The sequence below is a fragment of the Pagrus pagrus genome, assembly GCF_965226575.1.
Source record: "Pagrus pagrus genome assembly, chromosome: 24".
Taxonomy (NCBI): domain Eukaryota; kingdom Metazoa; phylum Chordata; class Actinopteri; order Spariformes; family Sparidae; genus Pagrus; species Pagrus pagrus.
Genome location: NC_140206.1, coordinates 728,507 through 748,161, shown reverse-complemented (window position 1 = coordinate 748,161; position 19,655 = coordinate 728,507). Strand labels below are relative to the sequence as shown.

The following is a 19,655-nucleotide window of genomic DNA, read 5'->3' as shown; positions in this document are numbered from 1 at the left end:
GCCTCCTTCCCTTTTATGGACCAGAAGGAGTGTCAGTGCAGTGATATGGCGACATCTTGTGGCCATCTTGTTTTACATCTTTATTTTAAAAATGCTCCAAAAATCATGACTGCCTCTTTAATGTGAGGCTGGGAGACGAAGACAAGACGGGACAAGAACTGGCTCTTCAGATGTTGTCTGTGTAAAAGTAATTAATTTAAAGTAACTAAAGGTGTCAGATAAATGTATTGGAGTAGAAGAACAAAGTGGCATGACAAGAAATTACTCAAGTAAAGTACAAGTACTTCAAATGTATAGGTACTCAGGTACGGTACTCTTTTTTGACTGCAGTATCATTACACTATAATCTAATCAGTGATGAAATGTAACTGAGTACATTTACTCAAGTACAGTTTTGAGGTACTTGTACTTGACTCTTTCCATTTTCAGTTACGTTATACTTCCACTCTACTACATTTATTAGATTACTTTAGTTACTAGTTACTTTACAGATTACATGCTGCATCTCATTTTGAAATGCTCAGATAAAAACAGTGCTTGTGACGATCAGCTGACTCACAGTTGTGCATGTAGTGAAGATGACGACAGATAAACAAGATTTAACAACACGATCAGTTCAAAGTGTTTATTTGATCAAACTCAGTCCAGATGTCCATGTGCAGTGTTATATGTGCAACACAAAAGAAAACATCCAAAACTTAACAGAAAATACCATATTTCAACGTTACGACGTCTACGTACTGTTACACAGATATCTACTAGCATGCTAACCAGCTAGCCCACAGCTACATTCAGTCCGGACACAGCGTTGGAGGTGGAGACCTACTTTGAAGCTCGACTTCCCGGATCATTCGCCGACCGAGCCGCTAACTTCCTGTTTAGCGCCCGTCTAACTTAATTAGAGATAAAATAATTTAATCGTGCGGCTCTTCTAAACTTTCCAACTGGGGTTGTGACACTCAAAAAAATAGGCTCCACCATTTTACAGACGCTTCTTTCACAATGTTGGCTTGTCAACTAACTGCACGGCTAACTGAGCTAACTAGCTAACAGCAGCTACAGTTAGCATTTAGTGATTTGCTTTGTATTGAGTGTGACAGGTGGCCATTTCTTACATATTGAGCCTTAATACTATTTTACACAGAAGCAGCTAAATAATCCTGCAGCTGTTAATTAAAAGAATTTGAAGTTGATAAAAACATAAAATATAAAATAAGAAGTGAAGGTTTACATAACAAGTCATGGTAGAGACGATGAAAACATATCAGTGATGAGACAGAACAGAAGCTAACGACTTTTACATGTTTTAATATCAGTTCATTTAAAAAAAAAAGACTCAAAACTACTGTTCTTCTTAAATCCCACTAATTATTATAAAAACGAGTTGTTTATCTTTTAATGACAGCAACCATTAAAAAACAAATTCCATCATTATCATAAATAACAGAAAACTTTATTTGTCTCCAGACGTCTCCGTGCTCCTGGTTGTCCTCGTCCACAGACACCATGTCCACGTCCCATCATGCTCTGCTGCTGCTGGACCGGTGAACCTCCGTCACCACCGTGGACACAGCGGAGAGCGGGGTGGAGTAGGCGGAGGCCATGCTCTGCAAACCAGCCACCAGACAGCGCCAGCTGAAACGCAGCGCCTTCCCCAAGTTCTGACAGACAGAGAGCAGGGAATAAAAACACAGGCCTGACAGACCGTTTTGTTTTTCTGTTTTTCAGTTTCCTGTTTTATTTTGTAGGGTTCATCTCATGTGATTAACGCTTCCTGACTTTGTGTTTTTTCCCGCCTTGTTGTCTTTAGTTTTATTACTAAAGACACAAAAACTCGTGGAGGAAAAACAAAAGGTTTTTTAACATGAGGCCAAAAGTAATTCAAGGCAGGAAGTTAACCCTACAAAATAAAACAGGAAGCATCTAAAATGAACTTTTTATATACAGTTGTTATACTGTATATAAATCCAGTGGGCGTGGTTATTTCACGTCGTTAATGCTAACTGCGGTAAAAAAACAAATTAAAAAGAAGGAGAAAATTCCTTGAGGGTGGAAGAACAATAGGCTAACGTTAGCTACTTGGTACACACTGAGAAACACCTGTCCCAGCTAGGTAACGTTAGCTTGGTTCAGTTGTTCTCCAGGTAAACAAAGCAAGCAAGACTGTCCAGGATCACGATCGCGGTACATTAACGTTCGTCTTATTCAGCACGGATCTACTTTGTCCAGTTCTCGTGTCCTAGCTAACCGCTGAGTCATTGTGTTAGCATTAGCATACTTATTGCTCCACCTGTTTGAATGAAGTCACATTTTGTTTTCATTCTTCAGGCTGATCGAGCTTCAGTGTGTTGAGGTCAAAGGTCGAAGTCACTGCTGAGTCAATGTTTAACTGATTCAGACAGTTCAGGTTTTTGTGTTTCTGTCACAAATGTTTCATCTTTTATTTGAACTTTTTGTTTGTTTGTTTTCAGTTGAAGTGAAAAATAAACTTATATTTAAGTTGACCTCAATGTTTCATTATTGTTCTTTGTATCAATCGTGCTGATAATAATAATAATATTTATTTAATATAGTCTTTTTTTAATTGCTGTTCATTTTATTTAATTATTTATATCTTCATCTATATTTTTCATTTAAACGTGTTCATTTTTCACACACTTCAATAATATTTTTAAACCTTGTTTATATTTTTGATTTGATCATATATTGTTATTATTGTTTCATTTTTATTTACAATTTAATATTTTTTATAAATAATAAATTTTAATTTTAATTTTTTTACATTTTATGCACTATTGTTGTCTTTATTATATTTTCTAAATATTCTTTATTTCATTTAATAAACTTTTATTTTATATTAATTTATTTATATTTATGTGGAGGATTATTTAATCATATATATTTTGTAAATACATTAAATGTTGTGAAATATATATTTCACCTTTTGTTAAATATTTTATTTCTAATTATTTCAGAAAATAAATCATATTTTTTAGAACATTATTTTACCATTTTATTTTATTTGTATTTTAATTTTGTCATATATTATATATTACTGTTTCATTTCTTATTTATTTTATAAATAATATATATGTAAATCCTTGTCTCTAAATGTTTATTCTTGTGCTTTTTGTTTATTTCTTTATACATTATTTACATGTATTTTCATACATCCTGACTGTTACTCCTCTGTGAATGAGCTCTCACTGTTTTGTTTCACGTCACATTGTTTCACGTGTATCTCGTCTGTTATCAGGTGTTGTATTGATGAGTCACGTGATCGACAGAAACAACCTGCTCAGGTCAAAGGTCATCGCTCGTCTTACCTTCCTGTACTTCTTGCAGCGCTGCTTCTTCTTCCTCTTCTTCTCCTCCTTCCTCTTCCTCCTCTCCTCGGCCGTCTCCTCCTCCTCCTCGATCAGAGGCTCGTATCGATCCGGCAGGACGGAGAAATAAACTTCCTTGGAGCTTTTCTGCTGCTTCTTCCCGGCTGAAGGAGCTCCGTCCTCCTCCTTCTCCTGCGCTCCCATCCCTGGTTCCTCCTCGTCTGTCGGACCGTTCCTCCTCCTCCCGCTCCTCTGACCTCCTTGTGTTCGGGCAGGAGGACCTTTGAAACCAGGAGGAGTCAAACTTTATTATCGCCCGGAGCTCCGTTCAGACAGGAAGCAGTGGGAGCCTCCGCAGAGAAAACACTCAGAGCAGGATTAGAAGAAGAATGTGGAGCTGCTTGTTGTCGAGCGGCTGAAGTTCAGTTTGAGAAGTTTGTGTTTGTTCTGCAGAGTAAACACTGAAGCACTGAGTCAACACCCAGAACCAGAACCACATGAAACACAGAGGCCGACTGACGAGGACCGTTAAACTGTTTATCTGCAACAGTCGGTCAAATGTACAAGTTAAAGTATGTTTACATGGGACCACTGTAATCTGTAAAGTAACTAGTAACTAACTCAAGTACATGTAGTGGAAGTACAAAGAACCTCCAAACTACAGTACTTGAGTAAAAGTACTTAGTTACATCCCATCAGTGTGCATGTTTTCACTGTTGTGTTCAGGACCGAGATGTCTCATGTTTGTGTGTTAAATACAGAGCGGGACATTGTTAGCTTAACTTAGCTTAGCTTAGCTTAGCATCAAGACTGTAAACGAGGGGAAACAGTTAGCCTCGCTCTGCTCAAGCTCTCAGTGAGGCGAATGGGCCTTCTCCCACCAAACTCCATTCACTTTTCTCTGAATTTTAGTGGAAATCTGTCAACACTTGTTCACACAAACCTGCTGAGAACACGAACAGGATTCAGTTGGTCAAAACTGATAAACGTATAACACCTAGTGGGCCAAAAGTATGTGGACGCCCCTGACCCGGTCTGACGAAACAAGAATCACATCTTTGTCTGTCACTTATGGCTCAGATGTTCAGGTGTCCACATACTTTTGGCCGTGAAGTTGAAGTCAGAGCTGCAGCGTCTCATGTTCACGTCTCCTCTCTGTCCTCTCTGTCCTCTCTGTCCAGGCTGTAACGAGTGAAGCTCTGCTGAGCGCTGGGACCAGAGGCGGGGGGGGGGGCGAAGAGGACGAGAGGATTAAGGTAGAAAAACAATATCAACATACCGGAGCTGAGAACTGAAGGTCCGGAGCTGCTCGCTGACACGACCTCAGCAGAACTACACACAGCAGCACTGTCTGTAAACATGACACGCATCAGCGTCACGATGGAGGAAAGACACGCCACAGTGTTTCTTTAATGTTCATACATTTTTATTCTGACATCACAACAGGAAACTGTCAATAAATACATAACTTGAGATGATTTGAACCAACGGTCGGATCTCAACACTGAACCTGAAGTCAACGCTTCACTTTTTACAGTTAAAAACAAAATGTATGGCATCTGTGTCGTAGAGGTAGTGTGTAGCTCCAGCCGGTGACAGTCCATTGGTTCATGATGTATCATGTGATCTCGATGACCTTTGACCCTGCAGACACAGAGATGGAAGGGAGGTGTGACTCATTATCACCATGGCAACTCTGATCAGGCTGCTGATCGATAACTGATGACTCAGGTGCTGAACTCTGCTCTGGATCACGCCCAATACACACTATGTGGCCAAAACTATGTGGACACCCGCTGAGCTGAGCGTCATGTTTACTGCTGCGTTCACAGCCTCCACTCTGCGACTGAACTTGTGACTTGTTGTTCCCGACTTGAGACCTGACTTGGGACTTAAAGGCCTTCAGGATTCGCTGGTCTTGGCTTCATATTTGACTTCTCCAATCCCAAGTCAGGTTCCAAGTCATGGCTAAGAAGTCCTGACTTTTCATCCTGATTTGGGACTCGATGGTGTTGACTTGTTAGCCCTGACTTTGGTATTAGGACTTGATGGTCTTGACCTGGGACCACACTTCAGATGTTATAGTCTTGACTTGGGACTTTTCAGTCTCGACTAAGGACCTGATTTGGGACTTGGTCTTGATTTGGACCTTACGTGGGACTCGACTTGAGACTTGTTACGTGACTTGGGACTATCGAATCTTGAAACTTGAGACTTGCATTGGGATTGGTTACTTGAGACTTGTTGGACTTTGATCCAGGACTTAGTTCTTAAGACTTAAAGATTATTTGTAATAAAAGACGTGACTGAAAACAGAAGACTAAAAGGAACGAAGTGAAACTGAAGTGAAACTGAGAAGTTTCCACAAGAGCTTGATGTAGTTTGATGAATCTGACAGAATCAAAACACAAACAGGAAGTTAAAGTGGATCAAACTGACGGAAATCTAAATGACTTTCAAAATAAAGCTGATAGAAATCGCTGATCAAATAAATCCAAACAACAGTGATGGAAAATTCAAGTTGCCTCACGGAGGTCTGACCACACACACACACACACACACACACACACACACGCTGGTTATTTGAAATGTCAAGTCACAGTTTGTTCGGCTCTGACAGGATGTGTGTGTTGTGTGGGTGTGTTTCGATGTGTGTATTTTGTGCTTCAGTGTGTGTGTGATAACAGGAATTTGGTTTCAGTGGTTTTATTCATTCAGCCTTTAGTTTCATTTGTGTTCGCAGTGACTGAAGTGGCTGACCTGAAACACCGAACAAACGCCGACTGGAGCTCAAACTGTGTCGACACTTTACTGACTTGTCACCAAGCAACCGTCAAAATACTGTGTTGTTTTATAACAAACCTGATGAGAATCTGAATTCATCCAAAGGACTAAAACCTCCATCTTATCAGGTCATCTCTTTCGAGTCTTACAAGTTTTAAAAACAACGACCTGAAGCTCAACATGTGATCAGACTGAAGAAGTTCAAACATGAAGTTTTCTCTCTGTTTTCAGTTTCTTACATTTGTGTCGGGCAGAGTGACGGTCAGTCCGGCCGGGGTCCTCGTGCTCAGACTCAGCTTCTTCTTCCACAGATAATAAAACTCCACACACTGAGAGACGGACTTGGTCTGAACCTGAACACACACAGCAACACATTAACCTGTTGGGACTTGTTAGACTTGGTCTTGATCTCTTGACTTTAGACCTGATTTGGGGGCTCAGCTTTGGGGCCCTTGTGGTCTTTACTTGTTACATGACTTGGGACTTGATGGTCTTGACTAGGGAATAGTCTTTGGACTTGTCCTAGGATTGGGTAATCCTGACTTGGGACTTGTAGGCCTTGACTTGGGACTACACATTGGACTTGATAGTCCTTGGGACCACTACATTCTGGACTTGGCGGTCGTGTTAGCCTTGACTTGGGACCTGACTCGGGACTTGATGGTTTAGACTTGGGACTCGTCACCACACAGTGATGTTGGAACAGAAACCCACCACTTTCTGGATCTTGCTGAAGTCTTTCTGATGAAGCTGCAGTGATTTAACCATCGACCTCCTCTCTGCTGCACTCCAACCTGCAAATACATGAAATATACTTTTAACATAAAATACACATATTAAATATACTTCACTCAAGTAAAAATACTCCACAAGTAAAAGTCTCAAAGAATTCAGAATGTTACTTCACTGAAAGTCTCTGAGATGAAGTGCAGAAGTATAAAGTTCCTGAAATGGAAATACTCTCATAAAGTATAAATATATCAGAATTGTACATGAGTACAGTACTTGAGTACAGTACTTGAGTACATGTGTCTGGTACAAACAGAACAAATACTTTGTTGCGCTGCGTGCTGGCTGCTGCTGCAGGTTTCAGGAGGTGACAGCAGCTTCGCCACCGTCAGCTGGAAAACAAAAACAAACACTGAGCTCAGCGCCACGGCGGCCATTTTGTAGAGCTAAAGAAAACAGGAACACAACACTAAAACAAAAAGCTCGTATCGCTTTAGCTTTTAAGCTAATGCTTTATTTACTTGTTGTTCGGAGCTTCTACAGGAACATTTTGTTATTTTTAAGACAGATTCACCGCGTTATCATGAGAGCTCGTTAGCAGACTCCTCATACAATTAAAGGAACAGTTCAATATTTTGGGACACACACAGGATGTCAGGATGTTATTAGCGTAGCTCTGCAGCTACCGTGGAGACTTCATGTTAATGAAGGGTTAAATCTGGTCTCCTCAGATCAGGTTGTGATCTCTGTGATCACAGCAGACGAGCTGTGTGGAGACATCTGATGTTTAAATCATCTCCAGCTGCTTCAGGTGTTCAGCAGAACGCTGCAACTCTGTTTTACTGTGAAGCTCCAGAGATGTTTGTGGACTACGAGCCTTCATGAACTGCTGCTTGAAGTCGGGAACTTGAACTTCTTTTAATCTGTAAACAAACAGAAGTGTGAAAACCACCGTTTGTGGCTTCGGGGGAGTTTTGTGCTGGAATTATTTCTTGCCGGTGACGTGACTGTTGTGAGTCCTGTGACCACAGTGAGGCCGTGAGGGTCGAGCCTGAAACTAACACAGGGCGTCTGAAACAGTTTGTCAAGAAGTGCTCTCATCTCAGTCTCAGACAGGAAGCAGATTTGTATTTCCCAGCAGGTTGAACTGTTCCTTTAAAGCTTTCAGTGAAGGTGCTGTTCGATGTGGATCATTTACTCTAAAAGACCAAACAGCCAACGAGATTTTACCAGGAAGTCTCCTCTGCACTCTGATAGGACATGGAGGGCCGACTCTGGGCTGGCCCCGCCCCCTGGCACCACGCTGGAGTGAGCCATCCTCAGCAGAGCTTCAACTGGACGAACAATGTGTCAATCAAAAACATCGTCCAATGAGAATCACGTTTGTAACAATAATGAGAAGACCTTTGAATGTAGCTACCTCTCAGCTGATTGACAGGACGCTCCAGCTCCTCGCATGGCGTCCACAGCGGCAGTGCATTGTGGGAGTCGGAGTGGGCGTATTCACGCCCTCGTAGAGGCGGGATTTCAGCCTGGAAGCCCCGCCCTATGTTGATCCGCCTGTGATTGATTGACAGCTCAGCGTGAGCGGTGACATCATCACACAATAAAAACACACAGGTAAATGTTACGTACGGCTTATTGATCCCCGACGTTAAGGTCCCAGGAGGTGGAGAGGCCTTCTCCATGGCAACCAGATCATTGAGCCCATCTGCCAATCAGAGACGCAGTTGAATATCATGTCACGGCTGCAGAGGAAGCAGTTAAAGTCTCGTGCTGCTCGTTAAACAGTAAATATTAAATGTACGGAGGCTGAAATGTTTTGCTGGAATATTTGTAGATGATTTTAGATGTAAGTAATCAATAAACAGCTGATCGATTTTGGATCTTTAAAGGATAAGTACCGTTTTTTACAACCTGGACCTTATTTCCAGCAAAAGATATGGTCATTTACTCACCCAGATAACTTTGGTGTCATTCGGCGTCGTTCGGACGAAATTAGATCCAGTGTAGCGGCGATATATCCATATAATGGGAGTAACGGGGCATCGACACACAGCCTCTATATAACACATTATCTGCCACGAAACTAGTTAATTTCATCAATATTTTGTTATGAAATGCTAGCGCTATTAGCCTCTGAGTCCGGGCTCGTCTATTGTCAACATCCGGGGTCTGTAGGTTGAGCTACTACCTCTGACCTGGAAGATGTCGTCTCTGAGCTGCGCGCGCACCCGCGACAGCCCAGCTTGTTTACCTGTAGCTGCTACTGCTAGTTTGACCCCGGATGTTGATAACGGACGAGCCCGGACTCAGAGGCTAATAGCGCTAGCATATCGTAACAAAATATTAGTGAAATGAACTAGTTTCGTGGCAGATAATGCGTTATATAGAGGCTGTGTGTCGGTGCCCCGTTACTCGCATTATATGGATATATCGCCGCTACACTGGATCTAATTTCGTCCGAACGACGCCGAATGACACCAAAGTTATCTGGGTGAGTAAATGACCATATCTATTGCTGGAAATAAGGTCCAGGTTGTAAAAAACGGTACTTATCCTTTAAGGCTGAAAATTAACAAAAAAACGATGAAATATCGTCACTAACACATCATTAACGTAGCATTTTTGCTAATCATCACATAAATGTGGTGAATCAGCAGTGATCAGATTTTACAGAGTGAGAACAAAACTTCTCAAATGTTCAAAGTATCAATAAATGACCCGTTCACGCTGGAGCGGGCCTTTTGGTAATCGAGTAGTTACTCTATTACTCTAGAACTTGTTCTGTCGTCTTACTGTGTGTGTTGTGAAGCTGCACAGTCTGGACCCTCTGCTGCCTCCTGGTGCTGAGCGAGCAGTACAACCCCGGCCCCGCCCTGAGGGGACACAGCATGGGTGGAGGGGTGTAGTGTGCGCCTCCACCCTCCTCCTCCTCCTCCTCCTCGTCTGGGTGCAGCAGGCTGCGGTAGAGCGCGCCGCCTCCGCCGGCCGGAGAGAGGCGCCTGAGTCTCCGCTGTCCGCTCCTGCTCGCCTTCACCGGGCCTCTGGATTGGACGGGCACGGTGACGGGCATCACCATGGAGACGGAGGGTGGGACCAGCGGGGAGGGGTCCTCGGCCTGGAGAAACAAAGATGACGACGATTTGCACCGTTGTTGCATGAAGCGGCCACTAGGGGCAGTGTGTGTATACATACAAACACGTTTACATTACGATGAGGGGACATACGTCTGTTCACCACGTCACAGGGACAAGCTGGTCCCCTCATGGTCAGCCACACAAGCTTAGTAATTCAGTTTGTTTTCCATACTCGAGTATATTTTGAAGTCAGTAATGTAGTTCGGCACCTTGTTCAACCACGCAGCTGGTCTGGAGCCGCTGTGGGAGCGCATGTGTCCGTTCAGCGCCGGCAGACTCCTGAAGTCTCGTTTACACACCGTACACATCAACCTACACAGAAAACAATCACGCTTGTTATTGTTTATCATTCGATCCATATCATCTTCATCATCTTCATCTTCATCATCATCAGCTACCTGCTGTCGAGGACCTCTGTGCTGTTTTTCGGTTGTTTGATCTGAAAATGAAACGAAAATATTTTGTAAATTAAGTTAAAAAATCAGTTTTTATCTGATGAGAGTTTTGTAGCCATGATATTTTCCGTGTTGGCTGTTTCCACTGATGGAACGTAACTTATCACATTTACTTAAGTACAGTTTGAGGTACTTGTTCTTTACTTGAGTATTTCCATGTTCTGTTACTTTACTCTTCCACTCCACTACATTTATCTGATAACTTTAGTTACTAGTTACTTTACAGATTACATGCTGCATCAGAGCCAAAGTAGCACATTTTGAAAATAATTAATTATTAATAATTAATCATTTTTTCATTGTTTATTGATTAATCAATCAATGAATCAATCTTTATTTGTATAGCACGTAATCACAACAGAAGTCGTCTCATGACACTTCAGCAGGTCTGAACCGGCTCATTGATCAGTTTATTGACAGAGACCCAACATGAGCAGCACCTGGTGACAGTGGAGAGAAAAAACTGCCTTTAACAGGCAGAAACCTCGAGCAGAACCGGACTCCGCCTCGACCGGTTGGTCGACCCAAAGTTTACAGTACAATTAAATGAAAAAGTGCTTCTCTGGCTCTGATGCAGGTAATATTAGGATTACGAAAGCTAAAATATTAACTGGAAATAATTTTCTTGTATATCAAACACACCCAGTTCCAGTCCGGTTGACCTCCTCCCCGTCCTCTTCCTCCTCTTCCTCCTCTTCCTCCTCTGCCTCCTCTTCCTCCTCTTCCTCCTCCTCCACTCTCTTCTCTCCAGCTCAGCCCAGCAGGGAGCCCTGGAGTCTGGGTGCTGCTGCTGACGTCCTGGCCTCTTCCCTGTGGAGAGAAGCAGCTGTCTGGGTTCCCTGCAGCGTTGAGGAGGCCCGTCTGGTCCTGGATCAGCTCACTTTGGCTCTGGAGGAGGTGTTGGTCGGAGATCATCTGGTAGCCGTCACACTCCTGCAGACAGCAGGTGAGGGTTTTATCTCTGCTCAGCTGTCTGGATGTTTGTGCGTGGGGATCCAGTCTCTCCTCCCTGGGGTGCATGTGAGGACCCGGGCTGGAGATAGTCGGGGTTTGTGGGTAATGAGGACTCGGACCAGGCGTGTTGGGGCTGCAGAAGGGCTGCGGGGTGTTGTTGTGGAAAAACTGGGTGCTGGAGGAGTCTTCAGCTGGGGATGAGCTGAAGTCTGAGCTCCATCTTCCCAGGGCGACTTCTCCAGACATGGAGCCCAGCGGAGAGCACTGCAGCTGGGGCAGAGTCGGCCCGAGACGCCTCCAGGTGTCCTGAACTGGACCAGGTGTGTCACCCTGTTCATATGAGCCAATGGAAAGGTCTGTGTGGTGGGTGACTCCAGTACTGATCTGGTTCTGGAGATGGAGCTCCAGGTGGGCCGTGGTCTGGTTCTGTTTTGGATCAAACACAGACAGATCAGTAACACTGTGATCATGTTCAGAGGCAGTTCTGGTTCTGTTTGGTTTTTGGAATCGATGGACGATGATCTTACCTGATAGGAGCAACTGTAGGAAAGATCAGCTCCACTCCAGTTTGGATTATCTAAACTCGGATCTGGATTTTGGTTGGGGAGGTGGTGCAGGGGCGGAGAGAGGAGGTGAGGGAAGCTCACCTGGGCCTGGGGTACAAAGTGAGGGGAGGTCACCTGAGGCTGGGGTACATAGTGAGGGGAGGTCACCTGGGGCTGGGGTACATAGTGAGGGGAGGTCACCTGTGGCTGGGGTACATAGTGAGGGGAGGTCACCTGAGGCTGGGGAAACAGGTTGGGGGAGGGAACGTAGGGATGTGGGAGGTGAGGGGAGGTCACCTGGGACCAGGGCACACAGTGAGGGGAGGTTTGTTGGGGCTGATAGAAGAGGTGAGGGGAGGTCACCTGAGTCTGGGGTCCGATGTGAGGGGAGGTCACCTGAGGAGGAGGGAGGTGATGGTGAGGGGACTCAGGGACGTGAGGTGAGGATACGTGGTTCTGAGGTATGAGGTGATAGGACGGTAACTGTGGATGAGGAAGTCCAAAAACAAGTAAGCAAGCAAATAACTGAGTGAGTTTAGTGTGACGCAGTGCAGAAACAACTTGATCAGAACATGTTAAAGAAATGTGTCAGGTGATAGGTCGGTGCATAAATCAATACATAAATCAATTAGGTGTGTAATTAGTAAGAACCTTGGCATGGAGATGGTTTCCATGGTTTCCGGCTGAGGAGATGAAAGGAGCTGACTGGGACAGGGAGGAGTGATGGATCATGGGAGGAGGAGAGGATGAGGAAAATGACCACATGTCAGACATGATGTCACGAACACACACAGCTGTTAACACTGAGCTCAGGTGTGTTTGTGAGCATGTTTGTGTGTGTGTGCAGCAGGTTATGTGTTCTTCATGAGAGTCTGATGATCTGCAGGACGACACAAAGGAAGTAACAGATCAGTGCTGATGACACAGTTTGAGCCGTTTTCTCTCCGACTTTTCATTCCTGGCAGAATCAATCTGTTGGCTTCAACACGAGGATCCTAACCTGCCATTACTCCCTGACAGTCCCGACCAAGCAGCAGCTCCAGGGCTGAAGGACCAAAACCTGCAGTTCCTCTAACGACCACCTGAGGCTCCAACAGTAAGTCAGTCTCCATTAGAGTCCATGTTAAACTTCATGTTCACAGCTGGTTTCTGAAGCTCATTTATTCCTTCATCACAACTTTTATAAAACTCACTGCTTTAAATTATCTTAAGGCTTAAAGTTATGCATATTAAGGGGCGTGGCCTCTTTGAGTGACAGCTAGCTGCTCAGCTGATTCAGTCACTGATCTTCTCCTCTCGGTCGTGTCTGGAGATTTTTTCTTCAGGTGTCAGACACATGATCTTTGTTCTGTGTGGTTAATTGGACTGACAGACGGGAGGGGAGGGACAGACGCCGGTGTTCTGGATTAACTGGTTGTTGCTCACTAGCTTGCAGCTAATGTACAGTACAGAATTCTATCTGCTAGTCTTAGCAGCTTGGTAGCTTCCAGCTAGGTGCACTTGTTCAACTCCAGCGCCACCTTTTTGCCCATTTTTTGATTAGTCAGGAGCTTCACCCTGTCTCAGACACTTTTGGTGAAGCTCCTCTGCAGTTTGAATTACAGCAGATTTTTTACTCGAATGTTCAGGAAGTTGTAACCTACAAAACTTTCTTGGCTTCCGCGTTAGATGAGTTTACAGTCTCTTAATTTTCTGGATGTTTCTGCGTCTGAAACGGTGTCAGTGAGTTCAGTGAAGTGTTGAACTGAACATATGACATAAATATCTTTTGCTGCTGACGGCTGCAGACCACACAGCTGCTGAACGTGGCGACATGACTAAGTGTGAATGTGTGATAACAGGACTCTTCTAAGAAATGACACCCAGAGATAATTTAACCTTAGCGTCTCTTAAAGTGACACGTCCAGTTTGATGTCACATGAAAACCAACACAAATCATTTTAAATACTCTTTTATTCTGCGTTCATTGGTTCAGAAACACCTCGCCAGCTAATCAAAACTTCACATTTAACATTTGATATTAAACAGTTGTCACAGCTTTGTTATTTCCTCTTCAACCAGTTTTTAACATCGTCGTCATTTAAACCATAAACATGAAATAATGCAGGACACAGTGTGCTGAAGGTGAGCTGCATAAAAGTACAGTCAGAGTCACAGCAACGTTCAGCGTGAAATAAAATGTAAATGACAAAATAACCTCTCACCTGAAACATCATCGACTCCGACTGACTGACTCTGACTGTGTGTGTGTGTGTGTGTGTGTGTGTGTGTGTGTGTGTGTGTGTGTGTGTTGTCAGGATGTGGTCACATGTTCTTCCTCTCTCGGGTCGTCTCTTCCGACTCGCTGCCTCGTCCTCATCATAATGATCTCACACACTGATGAGACAGAAGAGCTCAAACCAACAAATAACAACAAAAATATATTTCAATTCAAATCAAATAAAAATAAGAAACATTAAAAAAATAACTAAATGTTTCATCCTCGTGTTTCAGTTTAATGTCGATGTATCAGAGCGGTCAGAGTTTCATTAACAGTTTGAACATCAGCGACACAGTGAGTGTACTTTGAATAATCAATGAATCATCCAGAGCTGCAATGAATCAGATTTTATAACTGCTCTTGTTTTCCTGCCTTCAGTTGTAACTTCCTCATATCAACAAATTACAGCAATGTTGAGATCTGTAAGATTTTCACAATAAAAAAGGAGCCTGAATTCAGTTTTTTAAATCATAAATTAAAGATCAAACACATTTGTATTTGTATTGTATGTAAAGATGTGTTCCAGTCTTCATTTCTCTTTATTTATTTACTCTGTATTTTTGTTTTGTTGTTATTTTTGTTTGTGACAGAACTCCGCCCTCCCAGTAACATGATCCATATTCTGCTTTATTGTTTGTAAATTCATTATTCAATGATTTCTTTTTGATGTGGTCGGAACCTTTGTCGATCACATCGCTGCACAGCCCGGTGCCTTCACGGTGTGGGACCGAGGTCAGCGACCAAACCGGAAATGGGACAGTTTCAAACGATTGTGCCCTTCAGAATAAAAGCAAAGAACGAGGATGTCACTGTTCAACTCGGTTAAATGAACAAATATAACAATAAATACATTGTTTTAAATCTATTTCCAGTCTTTATGAATACAAATTCACACATATAGAAGAAATGCAGACAAAACAAAGATGACACAGATGTAATGAACGTAAAAGTGACACATAACTACGATGCATTCACTGCTTTCTAGTTCAAGGTGCCATCGTCCTCGTTCAGTGTCCAAAGTTTAGTTTTTAAGCGTTAATTAAACATACATTGTTATTAATATTATTGTAAGGCATTAATTAGAAAAGGTACATCTACATTTTTTAATCAAGTTTTTCATCTATTGATTGAGCAAACAAGCGGCTTTTATTTTGAAATTCGAGACCGGAACTTGCGTTGGCCGCCGGTCCGCTCGCTTCTCCTCCGGGTTCAGGTCAGAACGAGACCAACCGTCCTCAGCTGTGTTCTGATTTGATCCATCAAACTGTTTCTTAATGAACGTTAATTAAAACGCGATGAATTAAATTAAATAGTTTAGTTTTTCAGTGACGTCAGCAGGATGTCAGGCGGAGCTAACGCTAAAGCTAAAGCTAAAGCTAGCAAACAGAGCGCCGACCCGCTGTCGGGCTGTTAGAGGAGGACGGCTCAGTGTCGTCATACTTCAGTGTCAGGTACATTTAAAATAAACAAAAAGATTCATGAACTTTATGTAACTTTAAGTTAAATTAAACTGTAAACATCAATAATCAGAGAGGGACGCTGAGAGAGTGTCTGCAGGCACACGCACCAGTCCCCATGTGAAATATGGACTATTAAGTTTCTGATCATACAGTAATGAAGCATATTGATCTGCTCGCAGCGGGAAACCTCTCTAACAACTGAACTCGTGTTTTTGTTTTATTCGGCCAACAAATCCAAAACTCAAGCATGTTCAGTTATTAAATATTCATGAATAAGTGTGATGTCACCATGTTGAGTGTAACTATAACAACATAAAACGTGAAGTGATTTGACCCGTCAGAAAGTTCTCTGACCTTCTGTGTTTACGCTCCACTCATTTGTTTATTTCCACATTAAAGATGTCACGTGACGCTGTGATGTCACACATCAGGAGGACGCTGTCTCTTCTCAGAGGCTGTCGAACCTTCAGCCAATCAGCTCGCAGCAGCTCCACCTCCATCAGCAGCAGTGATGGAGGTCTGGTCCTCCAGTCCCGGTCCACAGACGTGTACCAGAACCTGGCCCTGGAGGACTGGATCGAAGCCAATGTGGACCTGCAGCAGCGCAGCATCCTGCTGCTGTGGAGGAACCGGCCGTCTGTGGTGATCGGGCGCCATCAGAACCCCTGGAGCGAGTGCAACCTGCCGGCCATGAGGAGGGCGGGGATCCCTCTGGCCCGGAGGCGGAGCGGCGGCGGCACCGTCTTCCACGACCTCGGGAACCTCAACCTGACCTTCTTCACCTCCAAGAAGGCGTACGACCGGCAGAGGAACCTGAAGGTCGTCACGGACGCTCTGAGGCGGATCAGACCGGAGCTGGACGTCCACGCCACCGACAGGCTGGACATCGTCCTCAACGGACGCTTCAAGATCTCAGGTCAGTGTTTATGTTGTTGTTGTTGTTTATGTTGTTGTTGTTGTTTATGTATTTACTGTCCAGGTGTTTGTTCACAGGATTGTTGTTGTTTATGTTTACGTCTGCAGGCAGTGCGTCCAGGCTGAGCAGGAAGTCGTCCTACCATCACTGCACTCTGCTGCACTCCGCTGACCGCTCCGCCCTCGCCGCCGTGCTCCGCCCCTCTTGCCCTGGTATCCATAGCAACGCCACACCCAGCGTCCCCTCACCCGTCGCCAACCTGCTGGACCACGCCCCCACGCTGCAGTGGGAGGAGCTACTGGACGCTGTGGTGCATCAGTACAACGCAGGTACATGTGTGGTGAGCGAGGCCTCCTGCTGGCCAACAGGTGTAACTACAGCAACACATCCACAGGGTCGGTGCTCCTGAGTGATGGATGTGATGGATGCTCCTGAGTGATGGATGCTCCTGAGTGATGGATGTGATGGATGCTCCTGAGTGATGGATGTGATGGATGCTCCTGAGTGATGGATGCTCCTGAGTGATGGATGCTCCTGTGTCCAGGTTCAAAATGTAAAAACAAGAGGCGTATCTCATGCAGCCAGTGTAGTTACATGATCCCAACATGATTTTGAGTCAATTGATCACATGACCTGGAAGCTATTGAGCTAAAATGCTAATATTTGCATATAAAAATTAATAAAAAATATTTAGAGGTTCATAATGTAAAAACAAGAGGTGTAGTGGTGAAGTTATAACTGTATTAACCATAAGTGTATGAGAATTTTTACGGGGCCCTCAGGAACTTGGGGCTCCAGGCAACCGCCTAGTTTTGCCTAATGGTAAGTCCGCCCCTGGATGTGATGGATGCTCCTGAGTGATGGATGCTCCTGAGTGATGGATGTGATGGATGCTCCTGTGTGATGGATGCTCCTGTGTGATAGATGTGATGGATGTGATGGATGCTCCTGAGTGATGGATGCTCCTGTGTGATGGATGCTCCTGAGTGATGGATGCTCCTGTGTGATGGATGCTCCTGAGTGATGGATGCTCCTGAGTGATGGATGTGATGGATGCTCCTGTGTGATGGATGTGATGGATGCTCCTGAGTGATGGATGTGATGGATGCTCCTGAGTGATGGATGCTCCTGAGTGATGGATGTGATGGATGCTCCTGTGTGATGGATGTGATGGATGCTCCTGAGTGATGGATGCTCCTGTGTGATGGATGCTCCTGAGTGATGGATGCTCCTGTGTGATGGATGTGATGGATGCTCCTGAGTGATGGATGTGATGGATGCTCCTGAGTGATGGATGCTCCTGTGTGATGGATGCTCCTGTGTGATGGATGTGATGGATGCTCCTGAGTGATGGATGCTCCTGTGTGATGGATGCTCCTGAGTGATGGATGTGATGGATGCTCCTGTGTGATGGATGTGATGGATGCTCCTGAGTGATGGATGCTCCTGTGTGATGGATGCTCCTGAGTGATGGATGCTCCTGTGTGATGGATGTGATGGATGCTCCTGTGTGATGGATGTGATGGATGCTCCTGAGTGATGGATGTGATGGATGCTCCTGTGTGATGGATGTGATGGATGCTCCTGTGTGATGGATGTGATGGATGCTCCTGAGTGATGGATGTGATGGATGCTCCTGAGTGATGGATGCTCCTGTGTGATGGATGTGATGGATGCTCCTGTGTGATGGATGTGATGGATGCTCCTGAGTGATGGATGTGATGGATGCTCCTGAGTGATGGATGCTCCTGTGTGATGGATGTGATGGATGCTCCTGAGTGATGGATGCTCCTGAGTGATGGATGTGATGGATGCTCCTGTGTGATGGATCGGTCTTGAGTTATTGATGAAGTTGTTTGTGCTGCCCTCCAGTGGTTAAAGGTTGAATCCTTCTCTCCGTCTCCAGAGTTCAGCCTCAGCGCTGCGTCGGCGCTCATCGACCCCGCCGATGAGTCAGCGTTTCCTGGACTGAGCAGCGCGGCGGCGGAGCTGCGAGGCTGGGACTGGACGTTCGGTAAGACGCCTAAATTCAGTGTCCAGACCGCCCTGCAGCTGCCAGAGGAGGGACCTTCTCTTAGCTCCGCCCAGCTGGACATGGACATAAAGAGCGGCGTGATTGAGCGCTGCCAGCTGGACGTTCCTGACGACTGGCTGCCTCGGCGGCTGAGCGGCGAGCTGAGCGACGTGCTGGTCGGAGAGAGGTTCTGCGGTCATCGAGCGGCGGCGGCGTTGACCGCGCTGCTGCGGTGTGAGAGCGGCGACCTGCGGGACAGACTGAGGAAGCTGTGTGACGCCGTGGTGACGGCGATGGGCTGAAGATACCCGACAGGAAGCTGAAGAGTAAAATCTGGGTCATCCTGATTGGACCGGGCGACGTACGGAAGATCAACAGGGACAAAATGAATGAATCAACAGTAAATGTCGTGTTTTCTCAGAAGTGTTTTAATTCTTAAAATAAAAATTCATGTAAATTTCAAATTTACAGTTTTATAAACGTCTCAACAAAACGTCATCAATTAAAAAATAAATAAATAAAGCGAGAAAAGTTTATTTCAGTGAATGAAAACAAATAAAATAAAACGTGTGTGTTTGCTATCGGCAGCGTGAATCTGATTCTGGGTCAGTATTTCACTCTGGGTCAGAAACACGACTGGACGGGTCATGTCGCAGGACGCATGCGCAGTGCTCCCGATTCGAGCCATGCGTGCTGCTGGGAGCTCTGTCAAAGAGGAGAGGAAAACAGAGGTGTCACTCTGCGGGGTTCTCCTGGAACTGAATGTTGGTTTGATTTACTGTCAGCATGTTGGTGAAACGTGACGTTATATTACACATTCATTTATATATTAGTATATTTTATCATTATTTAGTGATACGTGTCTGCAACGGGCTCTACATTCATACAGTGCAGCTCTATTATTATAATTTTGTAATTGAGATTAAATAATTACATTTAAATAAAAAGGCGACATATTAATTGAGACGTTGCATGAACGTGTGTGTGTGTGTGTGTGTGTGTTTTATATGCAGATGAAGTTATTTTAAATATAACATTTCTCCACGTTTGTATTTTGCATGTTTTAATGCTA

The 19,655-nt window shown here is 44.4% G+C and overlaps 3 protein-coding genes across 5 annotated transcripts; 1 reads left to right on the top strand and 2 right to left on the bottom strand.

Moving 5' to 3' along the window:
- Nucleotides 1–611: 611 nt before the first annotated feature.
- Nucleotides 612–3,629, bottom strand: LOC311253405 (required for drug-induced death protein 1-like). Its single transcript, XM_084347339.1, has 2 exons — nt 3,327–3,629; nt 612–1,661 (listed from the first exon to the last, which is right to left on the bottom strand). Exons 1-2 carry the CDS (start codon nt 3,528–3,530, stop codon nt 1,521–1,523), a joined length of 345 nt encoding a protein of 114 aa, XP_084203465.1. The 5' UTR covers nt 3,531–3,629; the 3' UTR covers nt 612–1,520.
- A 1,158-nt stretch (nt 3,630–4,787) lies between these two features.
- On the bottom strand, nt 4,788–12,788 carry LOC311253378 (uncharacterized protein). The gene is made up of 13 exons (XM_084347299.1): nt 12,585–12,788; nt 11,916–12,416; nt 11,077–11,814; nt 10,378–10,418; nt 10,189–10,291; nt 9,639–9,960; nt 8,475–8,550; nt 8,260–8,399; nt 8,070–8,173; nt 7,165–7,231; nt 6,825–6,904; nt 6,350–6,463; nt 4,788–4,970 (listed from the first exon to the last, which is right to left on the bottom strand). Exons 1-13 carry the CDS (start codon nt 12,705–12,707, stop codon nt 4,935–4,937), a joined length of 2,445 nt encoding a protein of 814 aa, XP_084203425.1. The 5' UTR covers nt 12,708–12,788; the 3' UTR covers nt 4,788–4,934.
- lipt1 (lipoyltransferase 1) lies at nt 11,325–19,177 on the top strand. Of its 3 annotated transcripts, XM_084347327.1 has the most exons (5): nt 11,325–11,380; nt 12,899–13,029; nt 16,053–16,569; nt 16,677–16,898; nt 18,476–19,177. In XM_084347327.1, the coding sequence occupies exons 3-5, from the start codon at nt 16,053–16,055 to the stop codon at nt 18,883–18,885; spliced, it is 1,149 nt and encodes a 382-aa protein (XP_084203453.1). In that variant the 5' UTR covers nt 11,325–11,380; nt 12,899–13,029; the 3' UTR covers nt 18,886–19,177. The 3 variants fall into 3 exon arrangements, with proteins under 3 accessions (XP_084203453.1, XP_084203452.1, XP_084203451.1); XM_084347326.1 differs by lacking the exons at nt 11,325–11,380; nt 12,899–13,029 and adding an exon at nt 15,364–15,406; XM_084347325.1 differs by lacking the exons at nt 11,325–11,380; nt 12,899–13,029 and adding an exon at nt 15,364–15,644.
- The last annotated feature ends 478 nt before the right edge of the window (nt 19,178–19,655 follow it).